This window comes from Phycodurus eques, chromosome 1 (genome assembly GCF_024500275.1).
Source record: "Phycodurus eques isolate BA_2022a chromosome 1, UOR_Pequ_1.1, whole genome shotgun sequence".
NCBI lineage: Eukaryota > Metazoa > Chordata > Actinopteri > Syngnathiformes > Syngnathidae > Phycodurus > Phycodurus eques.
Genome location: NC_084525.1, coordinates 41559990 through 41587438, shown reverse-complemented (window position 1 = coordinate 41587438; position 27449 = coordinate 41559990). Strand labels below are relative to the sequence as shown.

The 27449-nt window shown below is 44.6% G+C and overlaps 1 protein-coding gene across 8 annotated transcripts in view; it reads right to left on the bottom strand.

The window, feature by feature from the left end:
* LOC133410816 (mitogen-activated protein kinase kinase kinase kinase 4-like) overlaps positions 1–5314 on the bottom strand; it is a 50267-nt gene extending 44953 nt beyond the window's left edge. For all 8 annotated transcript variants that reach the window (XR_009769584.1, XR_009769585.1, XM_061692363.1 and 5 more), the window contains exons 1-2: positions 5057–5314; positions 4678–4743 (exon numbers count right to left, since the gene is read on the bottom strand). Coding sequence is in view for 6 of the 8 variants with exons in the window: in XM_061692363.1 (XP_061548347.1) it covers positions 4678–4743; positions 5057–5113 (123 nt within the window). In the remaining 2 variants the exon portion in view is untranslated. The remainder of the gene's footprint in view (positions 1–4677; positions 4744–5056) is intronic.
* Positions 5315–27449: the final 22135 nt, after the last annotated feature.

Sequence of the window (27449 nt, the reverse complement as noted above, 5' to 3'; positions counted from 1 at the left end):
CCCCCCCCATTTAGTTCTTATAATACACACGAAGTGATCAATTGTTTTTGTTGTGGCCATGGTAACGAGTGTATCCAGTCGCATTTGAGTTGACAAGATAAACCCCAGTGATCGTAAAAAACAGGATGCGGTGGTATCGGAATACAAGATTATATTGAAGTTGTCTGACATAGTGCAAAGACCAAAAAAAAAGTGAAAGACCAAATTTGTCTTGTAGTCTGATCCACGCATTTCTTGTTGTCTCTCTCGGGCGTGCTTTCTGTCCCACACTGCTAACGTTTTTTTTTTTTTTTTTTTAAATAACTTCATTGGCGATCAGATGATATTTACAGTACTACGTCAAAAGACACACAACAAGGCCAAAAACTAAACTAGCTTTTGGATTCAAATATACCGTACACGATGGCGACATGACGTAAATGTCTTTTGCAGACATTTACGTCAATTCGGCGAATTATGACAAAGCCGATCAGCATAAAATGCTAATTATCGGCCAATACCGGTCAGGACGATACGATCGGTGTAAAGTCTCATTTTTACTGGTTACAAATAAGCACAACAATGTAGTTCGCAATAAATGTTATGTGTGTAGTTGAAGTGGCTTTAAACCGATACTGGCTATGCACACAGATTCATTCACAGTATTATAGTGAAACTTTCACTCAGATTAGTGGAATGCAGAACTGAATAATTATTTTGTTTAGTATGGTTAATCAAAATCTGCACCCAACACTTCCTCCCCCATCAAGCAACCAAGAGCTGCTTTTCAGGAATGTTGCGACAATAGTCAGCAACAGTAGATATGAAAAAAATGTACCCATTTATTATTAACCAATAGGCTTCATAGAGTTTAACCATAAACCTAAGCATTTACTAAAATTGAATAAAATTAATTAAATTACATTAGAAAATCCTCAAAAATAACCTCAATAAAACCCATGAAAAAATATTAATAGATATAAAATACATATTCATATATAAATCCATATTATACGTATAAAATGCTAAATAATTCAAGTGCACTTCAGTATTTACTGTCAGTATATGGTGGGAACAGCATTTACTTTGTCCACTAGTCCGGCACTACACATGAACTTCTTTATGCATCTGCCTGGAGTAGCCTATAAATTTATCGACAATGTCGTGTCAGATGGGAATAAAGTAGTGAGGCTCAAGTTGTTTGTACTGCCCCCGTCCGTGTGCGTTTTAACCTCTGAGGGGCACTGTGGTGCACACAATGAGACTTGAAAGAATGTAAATGAAGAAAGTCACGCTTCAATATTGTTAATATAACTCATTTTTCACAGAATTGGAAGAATATATGCCTGAGAGTATTGTTATATTGCATGTGTGTATTGTTTATACAGCATTTGTGTACCAACATGCATTATTTTGAGAGAAATAAGTGACAGAAGTTCTATGCTAATTTTTGTTAGTTTGTCAATGGTGTTTTTTTTATTGTGCGTTACATAGATATGAACACTAGATACGTCAGCGCGCTGTAGCCACCCGGCTAACTGACGTGCCTACCCATGCTGGATAGGTCGACATTCCCGTAGAAGGCAATGCATGGATACAAAGTCGTAACTTGCACATTTCTCAACCAATTTTCATGAGGGTTACTGATTTATCAACGCCAAAGCGTATGCCATCAATGCACAATACTTTAAAAAAAGCAAAAATCCCCGCCTCGTTTCCCACTGAGGGGGGGCTTCTCTTACAGACCCCTACCCAACAGCACATTCCATCACTTGTCACCTGACCACTCAGCTATCAATACAATGATCAGCAAGCCGTATAGAGCTATGAGCTGTGCAATGCAGTCGGACTCATCCAGTGCCTTTGCACGACTACTACTACTACTACTACTACTACTACTACATAAAGAGCAATTTATTAAAAACAGCTCAGTTTCACAGGTTTACCCATCATGGATTTGCCGGCTCAGCAACTCTGTACACCAGTTGACTAACATGCATGTGACATGGTGTTCATTCACTAATAACTTCGATCAATCGATAGATAGGCTTTAATTACTTGTGCTGGGATCACTAACAACAACACAGGTTATACTAACATATCAATTCACAGGTTCTTATAGGTGTTTAGAGACTAAAATAAATATAAAATAAAGATAAGATAAAAAAAAAATAATACAAATAAAGAATCCCTCCGCACCACTCGTCAAGAGCACTACCTTGTTCATTTTCCCCACATCCTGTCCTGCCCTTTTCCGTCCTCTCTTGTTCTCTTGGTTAGTTATTGCATGTCCTCACCAGGTGTCCCTAAGCACCCCCACGCCCAATCTACAAATAACTGTTGTAATTTTCCTTGTGTTCAAATATCTAGACTATCTCACGACTGTTCTGCTGTGGTTCTCACCCCGAGCCCCCTTGTCCACTCTATCCCTCTGTCTGTCCCCTAAAACCCTTTTCTGTCCAGCTACATTTTCAATAAACATAAGAATAATAATAAAAAAAAAAAAATAAGCAGGAGAGAGTATTTCAAACTCCCCTGTTGCACAGCAAAACTGTTCCAGCAGACATACAGAGCCACCATTATGGAAGGCCATGCAGCTGAACAGGACAGGTTTAAGAAAAAAGAAACAGGTCAGTTATTCACCACTGTATAATGCAACCACAATAATGAATCCATATTTAATTATTAGTTTTCTGACAATATCAACAAAAATCTGAGCGTTTCTATTCTTTGTAATGCCACACTTGTGATACAGTGTTTGTTCTGGATGCCATTCGATTGTTCAAGTGTACCTAAGGCTAGATTTACAGCATGGTGGAAGAGATAATTCTATTTTTGTGGCACAAATGGGATCGTCATGGCAGTGCAATTAGGGGAGGAAAAAAAAGCATGTTAACAAAGAGATCAGATACACCCTGTCAATGCTAGTGTGACATTATCAAAACACAGATTGCTGTTGCAACTTTGAATGGAGTATCAATAAACAACTTTAACCAAGCAACATTCACTCTTCTTCCTTGCTACTATGATGGCACCTTAGCTACCTGTTGTTGTGATCATGTGGGCTCTGCATGCCATCCGGGCGCTGCTGGATAGAAGTGCTTGGAGCGCAGCATGGAATGCACTGCTTGTATAAGCGTGGCAAAAGCTGAGAGTTTAGATCAGTGGTTCTTAACCTTGTTGGAGGGACGGAACCCCCTTGTGTGCACGGAACAAAAAAGAAGAAAGCATTTCAACTCGAGGTGCAGCGCCGCAATGGTAAACACCAATTTTGATGCTCCCTTGCGTTTTGAACGGCATGAACAAGGCATTCAAAATGCAGTGTAAAAAGGCTTTTACGGATAAAGCACGCGCGTACACGCTGTGTGTGTCGAGTCCTCCGTCGAACCCCAGCGACTGCCTCACAGAACCCCTGGGGTTCGATCGAACCCAGGTTAAGAACCACTGGTTTAGATCCAGTATGATCCGATCCTTCTTTATTTGCTGACATCGGACCGATGTCCGACCTCAAAGATCAGTTCGGGACACCCCTATTAAATAAGCAAAATAATTATTGATTGCGACCAATGGCGTAATCTAAATCAATGGGGAGAGCCACCCCAGACCAACTCAACTATAGATAATGCTTTATTTTTACGAATAACTCGGCTAAGTCAACCTAAGAAATATGGTTGATGGAAAAAAAAAATGTTTGCCTCGAAGCTCTGCCAGGACCAAAAAAAACAAAAACAAAACAAAACAAAAAAAGCTCCAGAACCAATGTTTGCGCCGCTGGAACCAATATTTCACACAGACCTTTATTGCAGACGAACGCAATGTTGGGCAGTATCAACATATGTATGTAGTTTAAGGGTTGAAGTCCTTCCCTCATAAATGAGAATAAAATGTATGTTAGTCGAAAAAAAATATTGATAATGATTATTCAACCAATAATAGGAAAATGTATTCTAAAAAAATTAGAGAGTGACAGCCCAATTTACTTTCGTGTTGTTGTTATTCCATCCATGTAAATGCAGCCATATGGGATGTGTCACTTGTTCACGTATATAGTCCAAAACATCAGACATCAGGATTAATTTGGAATTGGGTACTTGGACCTGCAGTGTAATTTAAGACAAATTGCACATGTATGTGCACTGTCAATGTTGATGCGACAACCATCCCTGGACCAAACATAGAATGCATGTCTCCCTTCTCACAACAACAAGCAAAATTAATTTCTAAAAGAGAACCATGACATCAGGAGTTGAACTGAAAATGAAAATTGGTTCTTATTTAGAAGGGACTGCATGGCAGGCAATATGATTAGTCGTTTCCCCATTTGCACCTTCTCATCTACTTTTCAGTAAGGTGGGTGATGTAAGACAGCTGATGCAACAGACTGTCCGATTCACTCACATTCGGTTACATGAACAATCAACAACAGCTCTAAAATCAGGGTCAGACAATTGGGCCTAGACCAAAGTGATGTCATGTATCCACGCGCACACATCGGCGACGTAGTCTGATAGGAACATCTGCAAGATTTCCATTTGCAAACGAGTTGTTTTGTTCTCATGATGGAGATAAGTGGTAGAAAAATGGGGGGGGGGGGGGGGGGGGGACAAAAAAAACCCAAACAAAAAAAAAAAAAAAAAAAAGCTTGTTGTGATCATCTGTCTCCTGCAGGACAGAGCACGCACTGCGCCTCCAACCAACCTTGTATACTTGTCCGTAGGTGCCATTTCCAACCACCTCCACCAATTCAAATATCCCAGCTGGGTCCTAGAAGAGAAAAGACAGAGCGGGTGATAATGACAAGGATATATCCACTGTTCTGAGGAGCATTGTGCGCGGTGAGCCAGCTGTTGCGCCCTGCTTAAGCCTCATGTGCCAAATACATGTGGAACAAAGGAAAAGCAGACAGCGGCAACACCTCGCGTCGGCTCAGCGCTGTTTCACAGCTTCGCCCGAGACAAGGAGAAACATGTATTACTCGATTGAAGGCCGCTCACGTTAGTCACACGGTACGGCTTGTGTTTTGTCGAGCTGCGTTAAATACAGGCGAAGAAAACAAAAACAGGTCGGAAGCACTCACCCGCAGTGAAGCCAAGTCAATGTCTACTAGACTTTTAGCTGGAGAGTCGTTCGCCATCTTTCAAATAAAAGCCGTCTTTCACTTTACACCTACTCAAGTGTCCACGGACGTCTCATTTGCGAGGATCTCAGGATAAATAGAATCAATGGATGTAGCGTATTCCTCTCTGTGGGGTCCGCTTCTCGGCAGTGAACGCTGAGCTCTTGCTACTCCATGTTGAGGTGGCAGCAGCGGACTCCCTGTTAGCTCCCTAGCCGCCCTAGCCGCTGCCCTGAAGCAGGGTTAGTGACTTCCGCCAATGAGATTTCAACGTAAATGTTACTCTTTTGGAGGGAACGTTTTCTGTTGATTCAGATCAGTTATCGGTTCTTTGTATTAGGATTAATACACATTATCAATCGCGGTTAAATATTTAATCTCCGAGTGACGTGTCTTGGTTTTTGGGTGTTTTTTACAAGTCTTCTACCCTGAAAATGTAAGTGCTCTATTTCCGGTGTTCTTTTTTTTCTGTTGCGCGCTTCACGGCAACTTCACCGGCAAGGGAGCGGATCTATTCCGAACACTCAGGAGACAATTGGGCCTTCGCATATCTACCATGGACACGTAGATTGCCACTCTATAACAAATATATCACACAATACACCGCAGCTTTCAGTTACTGCACGTAACCCGTAAGGGATGTACAACCCCATCCGCACGCTTGTGCTCATTAGCACCAAGACCTCATTGTCAATATTGGCCGTCAAGGGTGTGGCAAGGGATCCACCTCAGAAGTGATGCTCAATGTGGGTGCAGTCGTTCTCTAAGGGGCCCCGCATGGGACACAATAAGCACATACAGTGTTTTCTCGTTATATCGCGGTTCACCGACTGCGGATTCAGAGCATTACGGATTTTTTTTTTTTCATATTCATATTGCGCATAACTACCCATCTCATGGAATTGTTGAGTGAATCTTCTTCTTCTTTTCCTTTCGGCTTGTCCCGTTAGGGGTCGCCACAGCGCGTCATCCTTTTCCATGTAAGCCTATCTCCTGCATCCTCCTCTCGAACACCAACTGCCATCATGTCTTCCCTCACGACATCCATCAACCTTCTCTTTGGTCTTCCTCGAGCTCTCTTGCCTGGCAGCTCCATCCTCATCATCCTTCTTCCAATATACTCACTATTTCTCCTCTGGACGTGTCCAAACCATTGAAGTCTGCGCTCTCTAACTTTGTCTCCAAAACATCGAACCTTGGCTGTCCCTCTGATGAGCTCATTTCTAATTTTATCCAACCTGGTCACTCCAAGAGCGAACCTCAACATCTTCATTTCCGCCACCTCCAGCTCTGCTTCCTGTTGTCTCTTCAGTGCCACTGTCTCTAATCCGTACATCATGGCTGGCCTCACTACTGTTTTATAAACTTTGCCCTTCATCCTAGCAGAGACTCTTCTGTCACATAACACACCTGACACCTTCCTCCACCCGTTCCAACCTGCTTTGACCCGTTTCTTCACTTCCTGACCACACTCACCATTGCTCTGGACGGTTGACCCCAAGTATTTAAAGTGCTCCACCCTTGCTATCGCTTCTCCCTGTAGCCTCATTCTTCCCCCACCAGCCCTCTCATTCATGCACATATATTCTGTTTTACTTCGGCTAATCTTCATTCCTCTTCTTTCCAGTGCATGCCTCCATCTCTCTAACTGTTCCTCCAGCTGCTCCCTGCTTTCACTGCAGATCACAATGTCATCTGCAAACATCATGGTCCACGGGGATTCCAGTCTAACCTCATCTGTCAGCCTATCCATCACCACTGCAAAAAGGAAGGGGCTCAGGGCTGATCCCTGATGCAGTCCCACGTCCACCTTAAATTCTTCTGTCACACCTACAGCACACCTCACCGCTGTTCTGCTGCCCTCGTACATGTCCTGTATTATTCTAACATACTTCTCTGCCACTCCAGACTTCCGCATGCAGTACCACAGTTCTTCTCTGGGTACTCTGTCATAGGCTTTCTCTAGATCTACAAAGACACAATGTAGCTCCTTCTGACCTTCTCAGTACTTTTCCATCAACATCCTCAAGGCAAGTAATGCATCTGTGGTACTCTTTCTAGGCATGAAACCATACTGTTGCTCGCAAATACTCACTTCTGTCCTGAGTCTATCCTCCACTACTCTTTCCCATAACTTCATTGTGTGGCTCATCAACTTTATTCCTCTATAGTTGCCAAAGCTCTGCACATCACCTTTGTTCTTAAAAATGGGCACCAGTACACTTTTCCTCCATTCCTCAGGCATCTTCTCACGCACTAGAATTCTATTGAACAAGCTGGTCAAAAACTTCACAGCCACCTCTCCTAGATGCTTCCATACCTCCACAGAAATGTCATCAGGACCAACTGCCTTTCCATTTTTCATCCTCTTTAATGCCTTTCTAACTTCCCCCTTACTAATCATTGCCACTTCCTGGTCCACCACACTTACCTCTTCTACTCTCCCTTCTCTATCATTTTCCTCATTCACCAACTCCTCGAAGTATTCTTTCCATCTAGCAAGCACACTGCTGGCACCAGTCAACATATTTCCATCTCTATCCTTAATCACCCTAACCTGCTGCACATCCTTCCCATCTCTATCCCTCTGTCTGGCCAGCCTGTATAGATCCTTTTCTCCTTCTTTAGTGTCCAACCTGCCATACATGTCATCATATGCCTCTTGTTTTGCCTTTGCCACCTCTACCTTTGCCCTGTGTCGCATCTCAATGTATTCCTTTCGCCTCTCCTCGGTCCTCTCAGTGTCCCACTTCTTCTTAGCTAACCTCTTTCCTTGTATGATTTCCTGTACTGTGAGGTTCCACCACCAAGTCTCCTTCTCTCCTTTCCTGCCAGAAGATACACCAAGTACTCTCCTGCCTGCTTCTCTGATCACCTTGGCTGCAGTGGTCCAGTCTTCTGGAAGCTCCTGCCGTCCACCAAGAGCCTGTATCACCTCTTCCCGAAAAGCTGCACAACACTCGTCCTGTCTCAGCTTCCACCACATGGTTCTCTTCTCTGCCTTTGTCTTCCTAATTTTCCTCCCCACCACCAGAGTCATCTTACACACCACCATCCTATGCTGTCTAGCCACACTCTCCCCTACCACTACCTTACAGTTGGTAACCTCCTTCAGATTACATCGTCTGCACAAGATGTAATCCACCTGTGTGCTTCTACCTCCGCTCTTGAAGGTCACCCTATGTTCGTGCCTCTTCTGGAAAAAAGTGTTCACTACAGCCATTTGCATCCTTGTTGCAAAGTCTACCACCATCTGTCCCTCCAAGTTCCTTTCCTGGATGCCGTATTTACCCATCACTTCTTCATCACCCCTATTACCTTCACCAACATGTCCATTACAATCTGCACCAATTACGACTCTCTCTCTGTCTGGGATGCTAAGAACTACATCATCTAGCTCCTTCCAGAATTTCTCTTTCACCTCTAGGTCACATCCTACCTGTGGGGCATAGCCACTAATCACATTACACATAACACCCTCAATTTCAAATTTCAGCCTCATCACTCGATCTGATACTCTTTTCACCTCCAAGACATTCTTAGCCAACTCTTCTTTTAAAATAACCCCGACTCCATTTCTCTTCCCATCGACACCATGGTAAAATAATTTCAACCCTGCCCCTAAACTTCTTGCCTTACTGCCTTTCCACCTGGTCTCCTGGACACACAATATATCAACCTTTCTCCTCATCATCATGTCAACCAACTCCCGAGATTTTCCTGTCATAGTCCCAACATTCAAAGTCCCCACATTCAGTTCTAGGCTCTGTGTTTTCCTCTTCTCTTTCTGCCGAAGAACCCGCTTTCCACCTCCTCTTCTTCTTTGACTTCGACCCACAGTAGCTGAATTTCCAACGGCGCCCCGCAGGTTGACGGTGCCGGTGGCGGACGTTGTTAACCCGGGCCACGACCGATCCGGTATGGAATACTTTGGATGAACGCTCATATTTGTTTGGCAAGGTTTTAAGCCGGATGCCCTTCCTGACGCAACCCTCTGCATTTATCCGGGCTTGGGACCGGCCTACAGTTTGCACTGACTTGTGCCACCCATAGGGCTGCATTGGAATTGTTGAGTGAATGCTGTATTTTATTTATTTTTTGCAGAAAAATAAACGCTTCCTATATATAAAATATTAAAACTGTAAAAGAAACAACAACATTAAAACATATTACAAGGACTAAAATCAACATAGTGTATATAGTACTACTGTGCATTACTGTATGTTTAAGATGTATGGTAGTGGTTAATAGGAGGGTGGGGAATGTTAATAGTCCGGGGAGATGCATAGTGCCTAGTGTATAATTATCCATCCATCCATTTTCCGAGACGCTTCTCCTCACTAGGGTCGCGGGCTTGCTGGAGCCTATCCCAGCTATCTTCTGGCAGGAAGCGGAGTACACCCTGAACTGGTTGCCAGCCAATCGCATGGCACATAAAAACAAACAACCATTCGCACTCACATTCACACCTACGGGCATTTTCGATTTTCCAATTCATGCACGTTTTTGTGATGTGGGAGGAAACCGGAGTGCCCAAAGAAAACCCACACAGGCACGGGGAGAACATGCAAACTCCACACAGGCGGGGCCGGGGATTGAACCCCGGTCCTCAGAACTGTGAGGCTGACGCTCTAACCAGTCGGCCACTGTGCCACCTGTATAATTATTTATTTATTTAATATGTGGTCACTACTTCATCGATTTCCCCTATTGCAGGGGTGGTCTGGAACCGAGCCCCCGTGATAAACAGGCCTTACTATACAATTACTTTGTTGTACAAACTACTTAGGCCAAGTAAAGCAATTAAAGTTCAAGACTCTGACATACAGTACTATGCCAAAGTCTAGCTTTGAAGATCTGATGACATTTTCACATAAATACAGTAAGTAGGACTCAGAACAGACATACATGAACAATGATGCAGCTTCATTATTTTTGTGTTTATATATTGAGATATTCTCCTCTTCTATGTTTTTTTTAATTTACATGTTTCTGTATTATATTATTTGTGTAAATAAATAATAATAGGTAGCACGGTGTAAGACTGGTGAACACATCCGCCTCGCAGTTCTGAGGACCTGGGTTTAAATCTAGCCTCCCCTGTGTGGAGTTTGTATGTTCTCCCCGTGCCTGCGTGGGCTTTCTCCAGGTACTCCGGTTTCCTCCCACATCGCAAAAACATGCATAGTAGGTTGATAGAAGACTCAAAATTGTCCGTAGGTATAAATGTGAGTGTGAATGGTTGTTTGTTTATATGTGCCCTGCGATTGGCTGGCAACTAGTCAAGGGTGTACCCCTCATCCTAGCCGCAGTTAGCTGGGATAGGTTCCAGGATATCCGCGACCCGAGTGAGGATAAACGGTGTAGAAAATGGATGGATAAATAATAATAATAATAATAATAATAATACAACCCCAATTCCAATGAAGTTGGGACGTTGTGTTAAACATGAATAAAAACAGAATACAATGATTTGCAAATCATGTTCAACCTATATTTAATTGAATACACTACAAAGACAAGATATTTAATGTTCAAACTGATCAACTTTATTGTTTTTAGCAAATAATTATTAACTTGGAATTTTATGGCTGCAACATGTTCCCAAAAAGCTGGGACAGGGTCATGTTTACCACTGTGTTACATCACCTTTTCTTCTAACAACATTCAATAAACGTTTGGGAACTGAGGACACTAATTGTTGAAGCTTTGTAGGTGGAATTCTTTCCCATTCTTGCTTGATGTACAGCTTCAGCTGTTCAACAGTCCGGTGTCTCCGTTGTCGTATTTTACGCTTCATAATGCACCACACATTTTCAATGGGAGACAGGTCTGGACTGCAGGCAGGCCAGTCTAGTGCCCGCACTCTTTTACTACCAAGCCAAGCTGTTGTAACAGGTGCAGAATGTGGTTTGGCATTGTCTTGGTGAAATAACGTAACGCAACGTCTTTTTCCATGAAAAAGAAGTTTTTCCATGAAAAAGACGTTGCTGGGATGGCAGCATATGTTTCTCCAACACCTGTATGTCCCTTTCAGCATTAATGTTGTCTTCACAGATGTGTAAGTTACCCATGCCATTGGCACTAACACAGCCCCATACCATCAGAGATGCTGGCTTTTGAACTTTGCGTCCATAACAGTCCGGATGGTTCTTTTTCTCTTTGGCCCGGAGGACACGACGTCCACAACAGGGCGCAGGTGGAGACAGGCTTAAGCAACGAGACGTGGAAGGTTGGGTGAATTTTCAAGGACAGTGGAAGCTTCAACCGGACGGAAGTGGGATTGATGATTTTGGTAATCGGGAAAGGACCAATGAAACGGTGAGTGAGCTTACGGGATTCAGTCTGAAGTGGGAGGTCGTGAGAAGAAAGCCAGACAGATTGGCCCACCTTGTATTCGGGCCTCGGGGAGCGATGACGGTCCGCGAGCTGTTTGTTGCGTGCGGCGGACTGGGTCAATGTCGCACGGACGTCATGCCATACAGCCTGGATCCGCTGGAGATGATCCTTGACTGCGGGAACTGCCACTGCCCGCTCCTGCTCCTTGAACAATGGCGGTTGGTAACCATAGCAAGCCATGAATGGGGACATACTGGTAGCGGAACCGGTGAGGGAGTTTTGAGCGCACTAAATCCACGGGAGGAATGAGCTCCAGGAGGAGGGGTTGCGTGCAGCAACACAACAGAAGGATGATTCCAGGGATTGGTTTGCCCGCTCCGCCTGGCCGTTGTTCTGTGGATGATTTCCCAATGACAAGCTGGCTGCTGCGCCCACCGCTTTACAGAATTCCTTCCACACCAGGGATGAGAACTGAGGACCTCTGTCAGAGACAATATCGATGGGAATACCGTGGAGTCTAAAGACATGCTGGAAAAGGAGGTCAGTAGCTTTGAAGACAGATGGTAGTTTGGGGAGAGGTATGTAATGGACAGATTTGGATCGACAATGGTGAGAATGACAGTTACCTTCAGTCTTGGGATCCGGGTGAGTTTTTTGGGCTTCCTTAACCTCCAGTTCGATTTGCCAAGTGGCAGCACCAACGAAGCACGAGGAAGGAAGAATGGGTTCCGGTTTGTCAGGGCTGGTGGGGGGTGAGTAAAGTCGAGACAGGGCATCAGGTTTGCCGTTTTTGGAGCCAGGATGGAAGGAGAGATTGAAATTAAACCTGCTCAAGAAGAGAGACGAGCGAGCTTGTCGGGGGTTAAGGCGTTTGGCGGAACGGAGATCAGAGAGATTCTTGTGGTCGGTCCAAATGATAAATGGTTGTTCAGTCCCCTCCAACCAGTGCCTCCACTCTTCCAAGGCCCATATGATGGCCAGCAGCTCTCGGTTGCCGACATCGTAGTTCCTCTCGGCAGGGGACAGACGACGGGAAAAAAATGCCCAGGGATGCAGTTTCTGGGTCGTGGGATCCCTCTGCGAGAGGACAGCCCCTGCCTCCGTGTCCGAGGCATCAACCTCGTCCACGAACTGGAGGGAGGGGTCGGGGTGGCGAAGAATGGGCGCACTGGTGAACAGGGTCTTCAGTCAGTTGAATGCTTGGGATGCTGCCGGGGTACAATGAAAGAGGGAGCTGGTGGATGTGAGGGGAATAGCGACTTTGCTGTAATCACGGATAAACCGACGGTAGAAATTGGCAAAACCAAGGAAACGTTGTAGTCCTTTGCAGGTGGTGGGAGTGGGCCAGTTAACGACTGCTTGGATCTTGGCAGGGTCGGGTTGTAGTTGACTTTTGGAGATGACGTAGCCCAGGAAGTGTACGGAGGAGAGTTGGAATTCGCACTTTTCAGGTTTAACATATAGCCGGTTTTCAATGAGACGCTGAATGACTTGGCGTACATGGAGGCGGTGTTCTTCGGGGGAGCGGGAGAAAATGAGGATGTCATCAAGGTATACAAATACGAACCGGTTGAGCATGTCACGGAGAACATCAGTAATAAATGTCTGGAAAACTGCAGGGGCGTTGGTTAAACCGAATGGCATGACCAGATACTCGACGTGTCCGAGAGGGATATTGAAGGCGGTCTTCCATTCGTCCCCCTCTCGGATACGGATGAGGTGGTAGGCATTCCGTCGATCCAATTTGGTGAATACCTGGGCATCACAGAGGGGTTCAAACGAGGGGTCGATGAGGGGAAGCGGAGATTTATTCTTCATGGTGATATCATTGAGACCATGGAAGTCAATACATGGCCGGAGAGTGGTGTCTTTCTTTGCAACAAAAAAGAAGCCGGCCCCAACTGGAGAAGAGGAAGGTCGAATGAGTCCGGAAGCCAGAGAGTCATGGATATAGTCCTCCATAGCCCTCTTCTCAGGTCGGGAAAGGTTGTCAAGACGGCTGGAGGGTAGAGGGGCCCCCGGCAGCAGATTAATAGCACAGTCATACGGGCGGTGGGGGGGTAGTAGAAAAATGGCCAGGTCTTTACGAAATACCGGAGAGAGCTCATCATATTCTCCATGGACTCCAGAGATGTCAACGAGCATGGAAGAGGATGGTGGTGTACCAGAAGGAGGTATAGCTGAGATCAGGCAGTGTGAGTGGCAGTGAGGGCTCCATCCGGTGATGGCTATGTGTGTCCAGTCTATTGTGGGGTTATGTATTTTAAGCCAGGGAATTCCAAGGACTAATGGGGTATCAGGAGAAGGGATAACAAAAAGGGTAGTGTTTTCGCGGTGATTTCCTGAAATAAGCAAGGTGAATGGCACAGTTTGGTGGGTAACAGCAGAGACGATATGGCCATTCGGGGCTGTGACATTCTTCGGAGATGGAAGCAGTTGGAGAGTAATTCTGAGCTGGTGAATTATGGCTTCATGAATGAAATTGTCATGGGCACCGGAATCAATCAGGGCAGTTATGGGGGTGTTAAGAGCCGAAACTATAATGCAAGCGGGAACGGTCATGCGAGAAGGAGAGCTTCAGGGGATGGATCTCACCACGATGCTCTCAGGTTGCGGTGAGCCTGATCTTTTGGCCGGAGGGGACATGAGGAAATAAAGTGACCGGTTTGACCACAGTAGATACACAGCCACTGGGCGATACGACGCTGACACTCCTGTGGATCTAACCGTGTCTTAGCAACTTGCATGGGCTCTTCAGTGGCTACGGGGAGTGACGGAAAGGCGGAAGACTGTGCGGGAGGCGGGTGTGAAGCTGACGGCGCAGCGCTCGGAAAGGGAGGGTTTTCGCGCAAGAGTACCCCCCTCTCTCATGTACGCTCTCGCAGTCTGTTATCCAGACGGATAGAAAGGCCAATAAGATCCTCGAGAGAGGAGGGCTCGTCCCGGACTGCTATCTCATCCTTGACCTGGTCGGAAGGCCATTGGAAAAAAATCCCCCGCCGTGTCATCCCACCCACATTCACCCGCCAATATCCGGAACTCTACGGAATATTCCGCTGCAGAATTAGCGCCCTGCGTGAGCGTGAGGAGACGACGGGTGGCTTCTTTGCCCTGAACGGGGTGATCGGACACTTTATGAAGTTCATCGGAAAAGGAATTGAATGAGTTTAGGGAGGAGTTTAGCCATAAGGAAGTGGACCATTTAGCTGCTTTGCCGCGGAGGAGGTTAGTGACATACACTACTTTGGATTGTTTGGTGGGATAACTGTATGGTTGAAGGTTGAAAACGAGCAATTGAGTAGAAACTGGCTACATACACCGACGTCCCCAGAGGAGGGCTCGGGCGGCGGAAGATGAGGTTCTTTATACAGGAGGCATGGTAGCGCTGAGGCTGCGGGCTCGGAAGGCGTACTTACAGGTGGAGGGTTAGCTAGCATCGTCGAAGAAAGGAGGGATACCTGTTGTGTGAGGGAATGTACCGATTCCGTGAGTTCTTGGAGAGTCTTTTCTTGTTTTCCTATGTGGTTCTCCTTGGAGAGTGAGTGCGTTCATCAGTGCCTCCGGAGTTGGTGGGTCCATAATGGCCGAAGTATTCTGACACGAATAGAGAGGGGCTGGATCCAAGAGCAGTCGGAGGCAGATGTGAAAGGATGAATAATTTATTGATGAAAGGTAATGGCGGTGGTCCTAGGTGGGTTGGCAGGCGGCGGTGTGGACAGGTGGCAGGCAGTGGTGAGGACAGGCGGCAAGCTTGGCAGCAGGAATTACGTGGATCAGGAACACTTGCGGGTGGGGGGGGGGGAAGGACAGGAATACCACGGGTATTCCTGTCGAACCTCATCTGTCAGCCTATCCATCACCACTGCAAGCAGGAAGGGGCTCAGGGCTGATCCCTGGTGCAGTCCCACCTCCACCTTAAATTCCTCTGAGACACCTACAGCACACCTCACCGCTGTTCTGGTGCCCTCATGCATGTCCTGTTGTCACGTACGTGGTTAGGGCGAGGGCGAGTAACGCAAGGCAAGAACATGGTGGACCCAATTGCAGGGAAGCAGGGAGGCAAGGCAGGAGTGCGGGAGTCTCAAAATAATAATATTTAATCTTCAAAAAAGGGAAAAATTGAACAAAGTCCCACAACAGATACCAAACCAAAGTAACAAAGAAACACTTGAATATCTAAAACTGGAAACAAACTATGACCTGTGAGTAAGACGTGGAATAGATAGGGAAAATGACACCTGACAATGACATACCGCAATGATAAAGACAACTGACGACTATGACATGGCAAAGACATGTGACAACGACAATGAACCGACAAGAACTGAAAGAAACCAGGGAACTAAATACAAACAGATAGACGAGACAACGAGGAACACCTGGACAAGACATGAGTAGCTGGAGAGAGCTGATTGGTCGACACAAAGTAGACGAGAACAGGTGGACAGAACAACTTAATAAGCACACGACAAACATGGAACACAGGAAAACATGGAACAAAACTAAACACAACCCAAACCAAAACACAGACCATGACACCTGTACTATTCTAACATACTTCTCTGCCACTCCAGACGTCCGCATGCAGTACCACAGTTCCTCTCTGGGTACTCTGTCATACGCTTTCTCTAGATCCACAAAGACACAATGTAGCTCCTTCTGACCTTCTCTGTACTTTTCCATCAACATCCTCAAGGCAAATACTGCATCTGTGGTACTCTTTCTAGGCATGAAACCATACTGTTGCTCGCAAATACTCACTTCTGTCCTGAGTCTAGCCTCCACGACTCTTTCCCATAACTTCATCATGTTGCTCATCAACTTTATTCCTCTATAGTTCCCACAGCTCTGCACATCACCCTTGTTCTTAAAAATGGGCACCAGCACACTTTTCCTCCATTTCTCAGGCATCTTCTCACCCGCTAGAATTCTGTTGAACAAGGTGGTCAAAAACTCCACAGCCACCTCTCCTCGATGCTTCTCAGGACCAACTGCCTTTCCATTTTTCATCCTCTTTATTTCCTAACTTCCCTCTTACTAATCATTGCGAACTTCCTGGTCCACCACACTTGGCTCCTCTACTCTTCCTTCTCTCTCATTTTCCTCATTCATCAACTCCTCAAAGTATTCTTTGCATCTATCCACCACACTACTGGCACCAGTCAACACATTTCCATCTCTATCCTTAATCACCCTGACTTGCTGCACATCCTTCCCATCTTTATCCCTCTGTCTGGCCAACCTGTTTAGATCCTTTTCTCCTTCTTTAATGTCCAACCTGGCATACATGGAAGGAGCTACACGCCCCATACACACCCCATATGCCTCTTGCTTGGCCTTTGCCACCTCTAACTTTACCCTACGTCGCATCTCAATGTATTCCTTTTGCCTCTCCTCGGTCCTCTCAGTGTCCACTTCTTCTCAGCTAACCTTTTTCCTTGTATGATTTCCTGTACTTTGAGGTTCCACCACCAAGTACACTCCTGCCCGTCTGTCTGAACACCTTGGCTGTAGCTCTTCCTATCCACAGAGAGCCTGTGTCACCTGAAAAGGCGCACAACAAATCTTCCTTTCTCAGCTTCCACCACATGGTTCTCTGCTCTGCCTTTGTCTTCTTAATCTTCCTCCCCACCACCAGAGTCATCTTCCACACAACCATTCTATGCTGTCTAGCCACACTCTCCACTCCCACTACCTTACAGTCAGTAACCTCCTTCAGATTACATCGTCGCCACAAAATGTAATCCACCTGCGTGATTCTACCTCCGCTCTTGTAGGTCACCCTATGCTCCTGCCTCTTCAAGAAAAAAGTGCTCACTACAGCCATTTCCATCCCTTTTGAAAAGTCTACCACTATCTGTCCCTCCAAGTTCCTTTCCTGGATGCCGTAATTACCCATCACTTCTTCATCACCCCTATTTCCTTCACCAACATGTCCATTACAATCTGCACCAATCACGACTCTCTCTGTGTCTGGGATGCTAAGAACTACATCATCTAGCTCATCTACTTCGTGTAGCTCCTTCCAGAATGTCTCTTTCACCTCTTGGTCACATCCTACCTGTGGGGCATATCCGCTAATCACATTATACATCAATTTCAAGTTTCAGCCTCATCACTCGATCTGATACTCTTTTCACCTCCAAGACATTCTTAGCAAACTCTACCTTTAAAATAACCCCTACTCCATTTCTCTTCCCATCTACACCATTGTAAAATAATTTCAACCCTGCCCCTAAACTTCTAGCCTTACTGCCTTTCCACCTGGTCTCCTGGACACACAATATATCAACCTTTCTCCTCATCATCATGTCAACCAACTCACGAGATTTTCCTGTCATAGTCCCAACATTCAAAGTCCCCACATTCAGTTCTAGGCTATGTGCTTTCCTCTTCTCTTTCTGGATAAGAACCCGCTTTCCACCTCTCCTTCGTCTTCGACCCACAGTAGCTGAAATGAAAAAGTAGCTGAATTTCCACCGGCGCCCTGTAGGTTGCCGGTGGCAGATGTTGTTAACCCGGGCCATGACGGATCCGGGATGGAATTCTTTAGATGAACGCTCATATTTGTTTGTCAAAGTTTTAAGCCGGATGTCCTTGCTGACGCAACCCTCTGCATTTATCCAGGCTTGGGACCGGCCAACAGTTTGCACTGGGTTGTGCCCCCCATCGGGCTGCTTTAATAATAATATTCATAATAATAATAATAATGATGATTGTTATTATTATTATTAATATTCATTATTATTATTATTACAGTGCAATAAATATCATTTAAAAGTGGAAATGCTCTAAAAAGCATGAGAAAAACGAAGAGTTTTTAACCTGGACTTAAAAACATGCACACTTGGGGCTGACATCACTTCTGTTGGCAACTTATTCCATTTGTGTGCAGCATAATAGCTAAATGCTGCTTCACCATGTTTGCCTTGGACTCCGTGCTCCATTATTTGACATGAGTCTGTCGATCTCAGAGCCCTACTGGGTTTATCTTCCATTGGCATTTCTTTCATGTATTCAGGACCTAAACCGTGATTTATAGACCAGTAGCGGAACTTTTAAATATATTCTAAAGCTGACTGGAAGCCAGTGTAAAGACTTTAGAATTGGAGTAATATGCTCTGAGCTCCTTGTTCTGGTCAGAAGCATTCAGCATTACGAATGAGCTCCGAATGAGCTGCAGCTGTTTCGGAAGTCCAGTCAGAAGACCATTACAATAGTCAAGTCTACTTGAGATAAAAGCATGGATGAGCTTCTCCTGGTCTGCTTGACACATGCAAGCCTTCACTATGGATATGTTCTTCAGATGGTAGAAGGCAGTTTTACTAATTGATTTGATATGAGCCCTGCGACTGACTGGCGACCAGTTCAGGGTGTAGTCCGCCCTTCGCCCGAAGTAAGCTGGGATAAGCTCCAGCGCCCCATGACCCTAACGAGGATAAGCGGTGTTGAAAATGGATGGATGGATGGATGGATGGATGGATAGATGGATGGATTTGATATGACAGTTGCAAGTCAGGTCGGAATCTATCAGATCACCAAGGTTTCAGACTTGGTCTTTGGTTTTTAAAGAGAGTGACTCCAGGTATTTACTAACAGCAATCCTCTTTTCTTTATTGCCAAAAACAATTATCTCAGTTTTGTTGTGGTTTAATTGAAGAAAAATTTGGCTCATTCAGTTATTTATCTGTTTTAGACGGTGACACAACACCTGAATTGAACTGTAGTCATCTGGAGACACTTCTAGATATAACAGTGCGTCATCTGCATATATGCTATGATAGTCAAAATTAAAGTTTGGAAGAATTTGACCAAAGGGTAGCATATACAGGCTGAACAGGAGAAGCCCAAGAACTGACCCCTGAGGGACCCCATAGGTCATTGCCATTCGATGAGATTGAACACTTCCAATGGTTACAAAATAACTCCTTTCCTCCACGTAGGACCTGAACCATGTAAAGATTGTTCTATTTAGTCCAACCTACGTTTCCAACCTATTCAGCAGTGTATTATGATCTACTGTATCAAAAGCCGCACTGAGGTCCAACAATACCAGAATTGACACCTTTCCAGAGTCAGTATTTAAGCTTATAGCATTTAGCACTTTGATAAAAGCAGATTCTGTATAGTTATGAGTTCGGAAACCTGATTGAAATTTGTCAAAAAGTCAATTTAAGTTAAAAAATGGCTGAGTTGATTAAAAATAACTTTCTCAACAATGTGGGCTATGAAATGGAGATTTGAGATAGGGCTATAGCTTGATAACATGGAAGCGTCCAGCGTTCTATTTTTTTTTAGCTGACGCTTAATGTCAGCTACTTTAAGAGCTTTAGGACACTCTCCAGACTGAAGTGAGCAATTGATTATTTGCTGCAAATTAGCTAGCACAGACTTCGCAACAGCTTTGAGTCAAGACTGCTCGTTGATGGTTTCAGCTGCTGAACTGTTTTCTCTACAGTTTTTTGGTCATTCTGACGTGGTAATAGAGTTTTTCCTGGGTGGCTTTATTATTATTATTAATCAGTTTATTTGAAAGGGGACACTGCAATTTCATAAAACACATGAAGTACACATGGTTAAAAAAGCCAGAATTAGCCAGAAGGCTAGTTTTCATCTGTAGTCCCCTGGCCATGATGTAAAAAAGCAGTAAAATACATCTACAAGACAATATAATACAGGATACATAACCAAATACTTACTCTACTATTAAGAGAGAATAAAACCACAAATCATTTGATCATAACAAAAAAACATCATAACATACTTGTATTTTAGTGTTGGGAGCTATAGGTGTTAACTAGCCACATTTTCAGTTTTTTTGTGAAGGCCTTGTATGTTGTAAGCAGTTTACCAGCGCTCCTCACTGAGCAGGCTGACTTACTGAACGTGCTCCTGCGCAGAGGAATGAGACAGTCACCTCTGACAGAGCCTCGAGTGACACGCTCAGAGCTGTTTCTTTGGCTTATGAACTAATCATGCAATACTTTATAAATCAAATTTAAATCTGCAAATATGTGAAGACTGTCCCAGTTTAAAAGACTGTATTTTTTAAAATTGCACAGTGATGATAGTGCCTTGGTTTTTTTAATCCATCACTTTAATTACTTGTTTGTACAAAACTTCCAATGGGTTTTTTGGATTCTGACCAGCCTGGGACCAACTGGTTATGCAATAGTTAAAGTGACTAAGAATCATTCAATGCAAGTACATTTTTGCAGCTTCAGTTGACATTTCATTTCAAATTGCACGAAAATTTGCGAGGTTTAATTTGATATTTGTACACAATTTGTCAATATGGGCTTTAAAGGAAAGCTGTGAATCTATTATTAACCCAAGATATTTGTATTGGCTGACAATTTGCATTTTTTTTCCCATTAACAAGTATGTCAGGGTCAGGTGATACTCTATTTGTTTTAGTGAAATACATGCCTACAGTTTTAGAAACGTTTAGCTGTAGCCAGCAATCCTGCAACCAATTTGTGACACAGGACATTGTATTAGTGAGTTCAGCAGCAACAGTATCTTTGGAGCGACCATGAACAAAGAAAACCGTGTCGTCTGCATACATTACACACTCAGCTTCAGAACAAACAGTGGGCAAATCGTTGATATAAAGACTAAATAAAAGGGGGCCTAATATTGATCCCCGAGGGACTCCAGAGGTTAGCCTAAGAAACTCTGATCTGCAGTTGTTAACTGATACAGATTGTGTTTGATCATGCAGATATGATTCAATCCAGCTCACAGCTTTGCGAGAGAAGTTAAATTTCGAGAGCTTTGTAAGAAGAACAGAGTGATTTACTGTATCGAAAGCCTTCCTGAGGTCCAAGAAGGCTTCAGATGTAGTACAATTTTATTATTTTGCTGATTTGTGGTAACATTTAACCTGATGGATTGTATTTTAGTGAAAAAAATTAAAATAACAAGCAAATTCAATGCCTCTATCTGCTGTTAGGAGTTCTGAAGCTATCTGATTCGGGGGGGTTGTGAGCTTGTCAACCAACCACAGCAAACAGAGTATCAGTTCAACATCCTTAGCGATGAGCAGGTCTAAGATGTGACCTTGAGTGTGGGTTGGACTCTTAATGTTGAAATTCTTACTGATGATATCAGAAAAGTGTTGCTGTCTAGCCCTGACTAACTCCTGGTTAAAATTACAAATACTTTGTCTGTAGAGGTCATCGTCAATGTGGGGTTTAGTTTTTCTCCATTTTGGTTGTGCTGTCCTACATTTTGATTTAGAGGTCTTTACCATCATTGTGGTCCTCAACGGTGTTCTGGGTCGCCTCAAGATTGTCTTAGTTTTAATAGGAGCAACAGCATTCATGACATTTGAGATTTTACAGGTGAAATTATACAAAGGTTCATCAACTGTCTCAGCATTCACAGTTTGTGGCACAGCAACGGTCTCAATAAACTTAGTGGCGGTACTCTCATTTATGTACCTTTTCTTAATAGACAGAGGTTGTCTGAACTTTTGGAAGAATCTGTAATTCAAAGAATACACAAAAATGGTCAGAAATAGCCATATCCTTCATGTCAATTGATATCATTTCAGGCGGCACGGTGATCGACTGGTTAGAGCGTCTGCCTCACAGTTCTGAGGAGCGGGATTCAATCCCCGGCCCCCCCTGTGTGGAGTTTGCATGTTCTCCCCGTGCCTGCGTGGGTTTTCTCCGGACACTCCGGTTTCCTCCCACATCCCAAAAACATGCATGGTAGGTTGATTGACAACTCTAAATTGCCCGTAGGTGTGAATGTGAGTGTGAATGGTTGTTTGTTTGTATGTGCCCTGCGATTGGCTGGCAACCAGTCCAGGGTGTACCCCGCCTCCTGCCCGATGATAGCTGGGATAGGCTCCAGCACGCCCGCGACCCTAGTGAGGAGAAGCGGCTCAGAAAATGGATGGATGGATGGATATATTTTATTTATTGTTCTACATTACAATGTCGATGTTCATTATTCTTAGAAATACAAGTGAATTATTCTTAAAATAATACACTTGAATTATTATGCTCTAATGTCATTATATCAGTGGCATAATAAAACATCAACGATATTATTGTTTGTCGTGATAGTTTTTCGGAAAATATATCATCCTAGAAAATTTGCTATCATGACAGATCGAAAGACATAATATACTAAGAGAGAACAAGAACAATGGATAACACAAAAAATATTGTACAAACAGTATAAAAATAGGGTAACACCGCGAAGCAAGAAGCGTGCTATAGCGTAGGATTACTGTCTCTGTATTCCGTGATGATAAATTGCAGGGACTCGTTGTTCCCGGGTTGGGACTCACCCACTGCACTGGAACCATCTTCACCATTTTGCCACACCCAAGTAGTATTTGACCTCACTGTGCAGACTGAAGATTCATTTCTATTGCTAAGGTCATCTCCTAATCCTCTAATCACTGTGCACGTGTAAGCCCACATTGTACGCAGTCCATGTTATTTGTCATAACTTCATGAGTAAACCCTCTGAGAACCAAACGCAATTCTGTTGGCTAAACAAGCCCCAATATTCAATTGTCAGAGCAGGCCCGACCTGTCTGTCAGACTTGGTGAGCGTGGTCGCAGTCTGGTCAGAAGCACAATAATGCATGCACGAGCCAATGGAATCTTTAAAACAATAACTATAATGCTTTAGCCGTCTAAATCTACTTCAAATAATATTCTGTGCGGTTAACAGGTTTTGTTGGATCCTTCTTCTGCTTTTAGTTCTCTAATTGTGGGAGCGTGCATATATAGTTGTATGGTATAGTTGACAAATAAATGTTTACTGTCACCGTGTGGACATTTGATGTAATTGCATGTCAGAGCATCAATTTTATATCAAGGTTACTACTTTATTCATAGCCCAATAGGTGGCACTGCCAGGCCACTGGGAGCAATTTAGGCTTCAGCATCTTGCCCAAGGACATTGCGACAGCGGACAGTCAGAGCTGGGATCTGAACCGCTGATCCATTGGTCACTGGACGACCCGCTCTACCAACGCGTGCCACATAGTTTGATCGTTTGTGTTCATCTTTAAATATAGGAGGGGGGGGGGGGGGGGGAAATGAATTCAAAATGTGTTGAACATAAGTAACACTAAAAAAAAATGCCACTGTAACATTATCATGATTTATCCGACTGGTTAGCACATCTGCCTCACAGTTCTGAGGACCCGGGTTCAAATCCCGGCCTCACCTGTGTGGAGTTTGCATGTTCTCCCCGTGCTTGCGTGGATGTTCTCCGTGTACTCCGGTTTCCTCCCACACCCCAAAAACATGCATGGTAGGTTAATTAAAGACTCTAAAATTGCTCGTAGGTGTGAATGTGAGTGCGAATGGTCGTTTGTTTATATGTGCCCTGCGATTGGCTGGTTCAGGGTGTACCCTGCCTCTCCCCCAGAGTCGGCTGGGGTAGGCTCCAGCACGCCCGCGCCCCTAACCAGGATAAGCGGTGTTGAAAATGGATAATGGAGCACGGAACACACTTTCAAAATCACTGGACTAGCGCATTAAGCATTTGAGTTGAAGACCGAAGAAAATTGTTAAAGGAGACAAATTATGCATTTTTTCCCCACAATTTCAAACATTTTTAGGTGTTTGAGTAACATGTCTGTAAGATGTTTTTCTCAAACTAACCCCCAAGGATCAAGAATGATATCACACTGTACACACTCTATTTCTTGTCTTGCTGAAATTTCCCAGTTTTGAGGAACCGGTTCTGTCTCATGCAGTGAACAACTATATACCCCGCCCCATATACTGCTGGGCTCATGGGGAATCCATCTTTTGTGACACTGGCGTTACAACTAGAGAGATTTCTACTTGTGGGAGCAGAGACCAGAATGTTGGGTGGGGGGAGCAAGTGCCCTTTAAGACATTAAAAGCATTTTTACTCATGGAGGCACCATATCGAAAACTTCACAAAGCAATCAAAGTATGTGCCGCTTATCATAATCTAATGCTAATCTGTGCATTCAACACAACTCAATACAGCTCTGCTTACCTTTTGGTTTTGACATGATAGATGTTGGATTTGGTTATAGATGATAGTGCCCCTGCATCATAGTGTTGTCACGCATTGTAGTCTGGCGGTCGACCTACGCCAGACTACAGCCGTCATTTGAAAGTGGCTCTGGATCTTTGGCCAGCCTAGCTGATCAGGTCATGGGCAGAGAAACCTTTTGTGGGGGCAGTTATTAGGTAAATTAGCGCCACTGTTAAATTACCGTGGGGCGGAAGTGCAGAATAGCTCACATACAGACACATTTTTAAAAATAAGCAACGAACTAAAGCTTTACTTGGTTGTTTAATTTCACACTTGAGGCTTGGCAGGCACTTCAGACAGATATTATCTAAACAATGAAAAAGTAAAATGTCCTCTCGAAGCATGTCAGTTGAGTAGAAAGTCAGGTGTTGGGTGTCCAAATAAGTGAAAGTCCGCCTGGTAGCGTTTATACAGGCATCTGATTAGCATGCGTGATCTATGCGTGCAGCGGCAAAGTCCTATTACAAAGGACTCGTTCAGATCGAAGGGGGGGGGCATTTCTCCCAATCTTCCAGGTCTCACTTTTATTTCCCATGTGGGCGTTACAGTCCCCCAGCAGAATGAGGGAGTCCCCAGTGGTGGTGCTCCCCAGCCCCCCCTCCAAGGACTACAAAAAGGTTGGTACTCTGAATTGCTGTTCGGTACAGAGGCACAAACAAGAGTAAGAACCTATGCCCCAACCCGAAGATGGAAGGAGGCTTCCCCCTTTTGTCTACCTCGATAAACCCCAACATACAGGCACAGAGCTGTGGGGCAATAAGTATGCATAACCCAGTTTGGCGCCTCTCAGCACAGAGGCAACTCCAGAATGGAAGAGAGTCCAACTCCTCTCAAGAAGGCTGGTACCACAGCCCAAGCTGTGTGTCAAAGCAAGTCCAAATAAATCTAGTTTGAACTCGACCTGGCACACCAGCCCAGGCTCTTTTCCAGGCAAGGTTGTGACGTTCCCTATAGCTAGGTTCTGAAGCCGGGGATCACACTGCCTAGCTCCCCACCTTTGGCCAAGGGCCAGCTCAAAATGCACCTGACCCCCCCCCCCCCCCAGACCACAGGTGACAAACTCAAGGCCCGGGGGCCAGATCCGGCCCGCCACATCATTTTATGTGGCCGACGAAAACAAACCATGTACATCAACTTTGTTTCTTCCTAAAATACCAACATTGCAAATTGCCTATATTAACATCGAGTTATCGCAAGCATTATTTTGTTACCAATGTCCCTTTTAAAATAAACTGAATAATATTTGAACAATTTTTACTGACTTCGGATTTCAAAAGTACTAATATGACTTGATTATACATTACTACAGATTCACAATCGTAATGGCCCTCTGAGGGAAACCACAACTACAATGTGGCCCTCAACAAAAATGAGTTTGACACCCCCGCCCTAGACCCTCCCACAGCTGGTGACCCCATGGGAAGGGGGACCCGCGATGGCTTAGCCCAGGCGCTCCCCATCAAGCCCCACCTCTAGAAGGGAGGGCCCTGTGACCCGTATCCGAGCGAAGTAAAATGTTTTCCAAAGATACTGTTCTTTAATGGGGATTCTTTAACCGTGCACACGATAAAAGAGAAAACCTATGGATATCCATTGAACATGCCATCATGTGTGAAAGTTGAGAGATGCTATTGCAGAGCCAAAATGCCACCCAAAATGAATGAATGAATGAATGAATTCCATCCATCCATCCATTTTCTAAGCCGCTTCTCCTCTCTAGGGTCGCGGGCGTGCTGGAGCCTATCCCAGCTGTCATCGGGCAGGAGGCGGGGTACACCCTGAACTGGTCGCCAGCCAATCGCAGGGCACATATAAACAAACAACCATTCGCACACACATTCACAGTCTTCATTTAACCTACCCTGCATGTTTTTGGGATGTGGGAGGAAACTGGAGTGCCTGGAGAAAACCCACACAGGTACGGGGAGAACATGCAAACTCCACACAGGCGGGGCCGGGGATTGAACCCCGGTCCTCAGAACTGTGAGGCAGACGCTCTAACCAGTCGTCCACCGTGCTGCCGAATTAATTAATTGTTCAATTAATTAAAAAATATGACGTTGGTAAATTCATAGCAATCCCCAGATAGCAGCACCGACCACACCCCTCCAACTCAAGAGAGGTAGGACTGTTTATGTGCCGCCTTTACTCGGATAGCTCGCCTTGCATGCTCGTTCTTTGTGTGGTGTTCAACACAAATACATTGCAGAGTGTGAGTTGAATTTTCCAATGAAGGCTTATAATGAGTATAATTGATTTAAAGAAAAAATCTGACCCTTAGGAACTTTGAAATTGGACCCTTTTTTATTCATTAATGACACAATTACTGTAACACTAACCACAATGATGTCACGCAGTGTCCTCATTCAACTTACCACTTCGAACAATGAGGAGCTTCTTCCATTCATTGTCACACCCATCAGGTGTCTGGCAGAACAAGATATTGTCTCGGTCCGAGACAAAGATGTAGTCTAAGGTCAACTTGGAGACACGGGTGTCACCCCAAAGTTTCTTGTTCTTACATACGGCCGAGAGCATCTGACTCCTCTGCTCAACAACCATCCCCCAATTTGCCCCTGAGCACTCAAACACCAACAAAAAAGCAACCGACTTTAATTTCAGTATTCATTTACTGCATGATGGAAGTTATTGTCATTCTAACTACAGTGGACATAGGGAAGTGAACTTTTCCCTGTTAAAATACAGTATATTATACATTCTCCACATTAATTATCTGTTCGCCTGTACATTATATCCATCCATCCATTTTCTTTACCGCTTATCCTCTCTAGGGTCGCGGGCTGCTGGAGAATATCCCAGCTATCTTTGGGCGGGAGGCGGGGTACACCCTGAACCGGTCGCCAGCCAATCGCAAGGGCACATAGAAACCAACAACCATTCGCGATCACATTCACACCAAAGGGCAATTTAGAGTCTTCAATTAGCCTACCACGCATGTTTTTGGGAT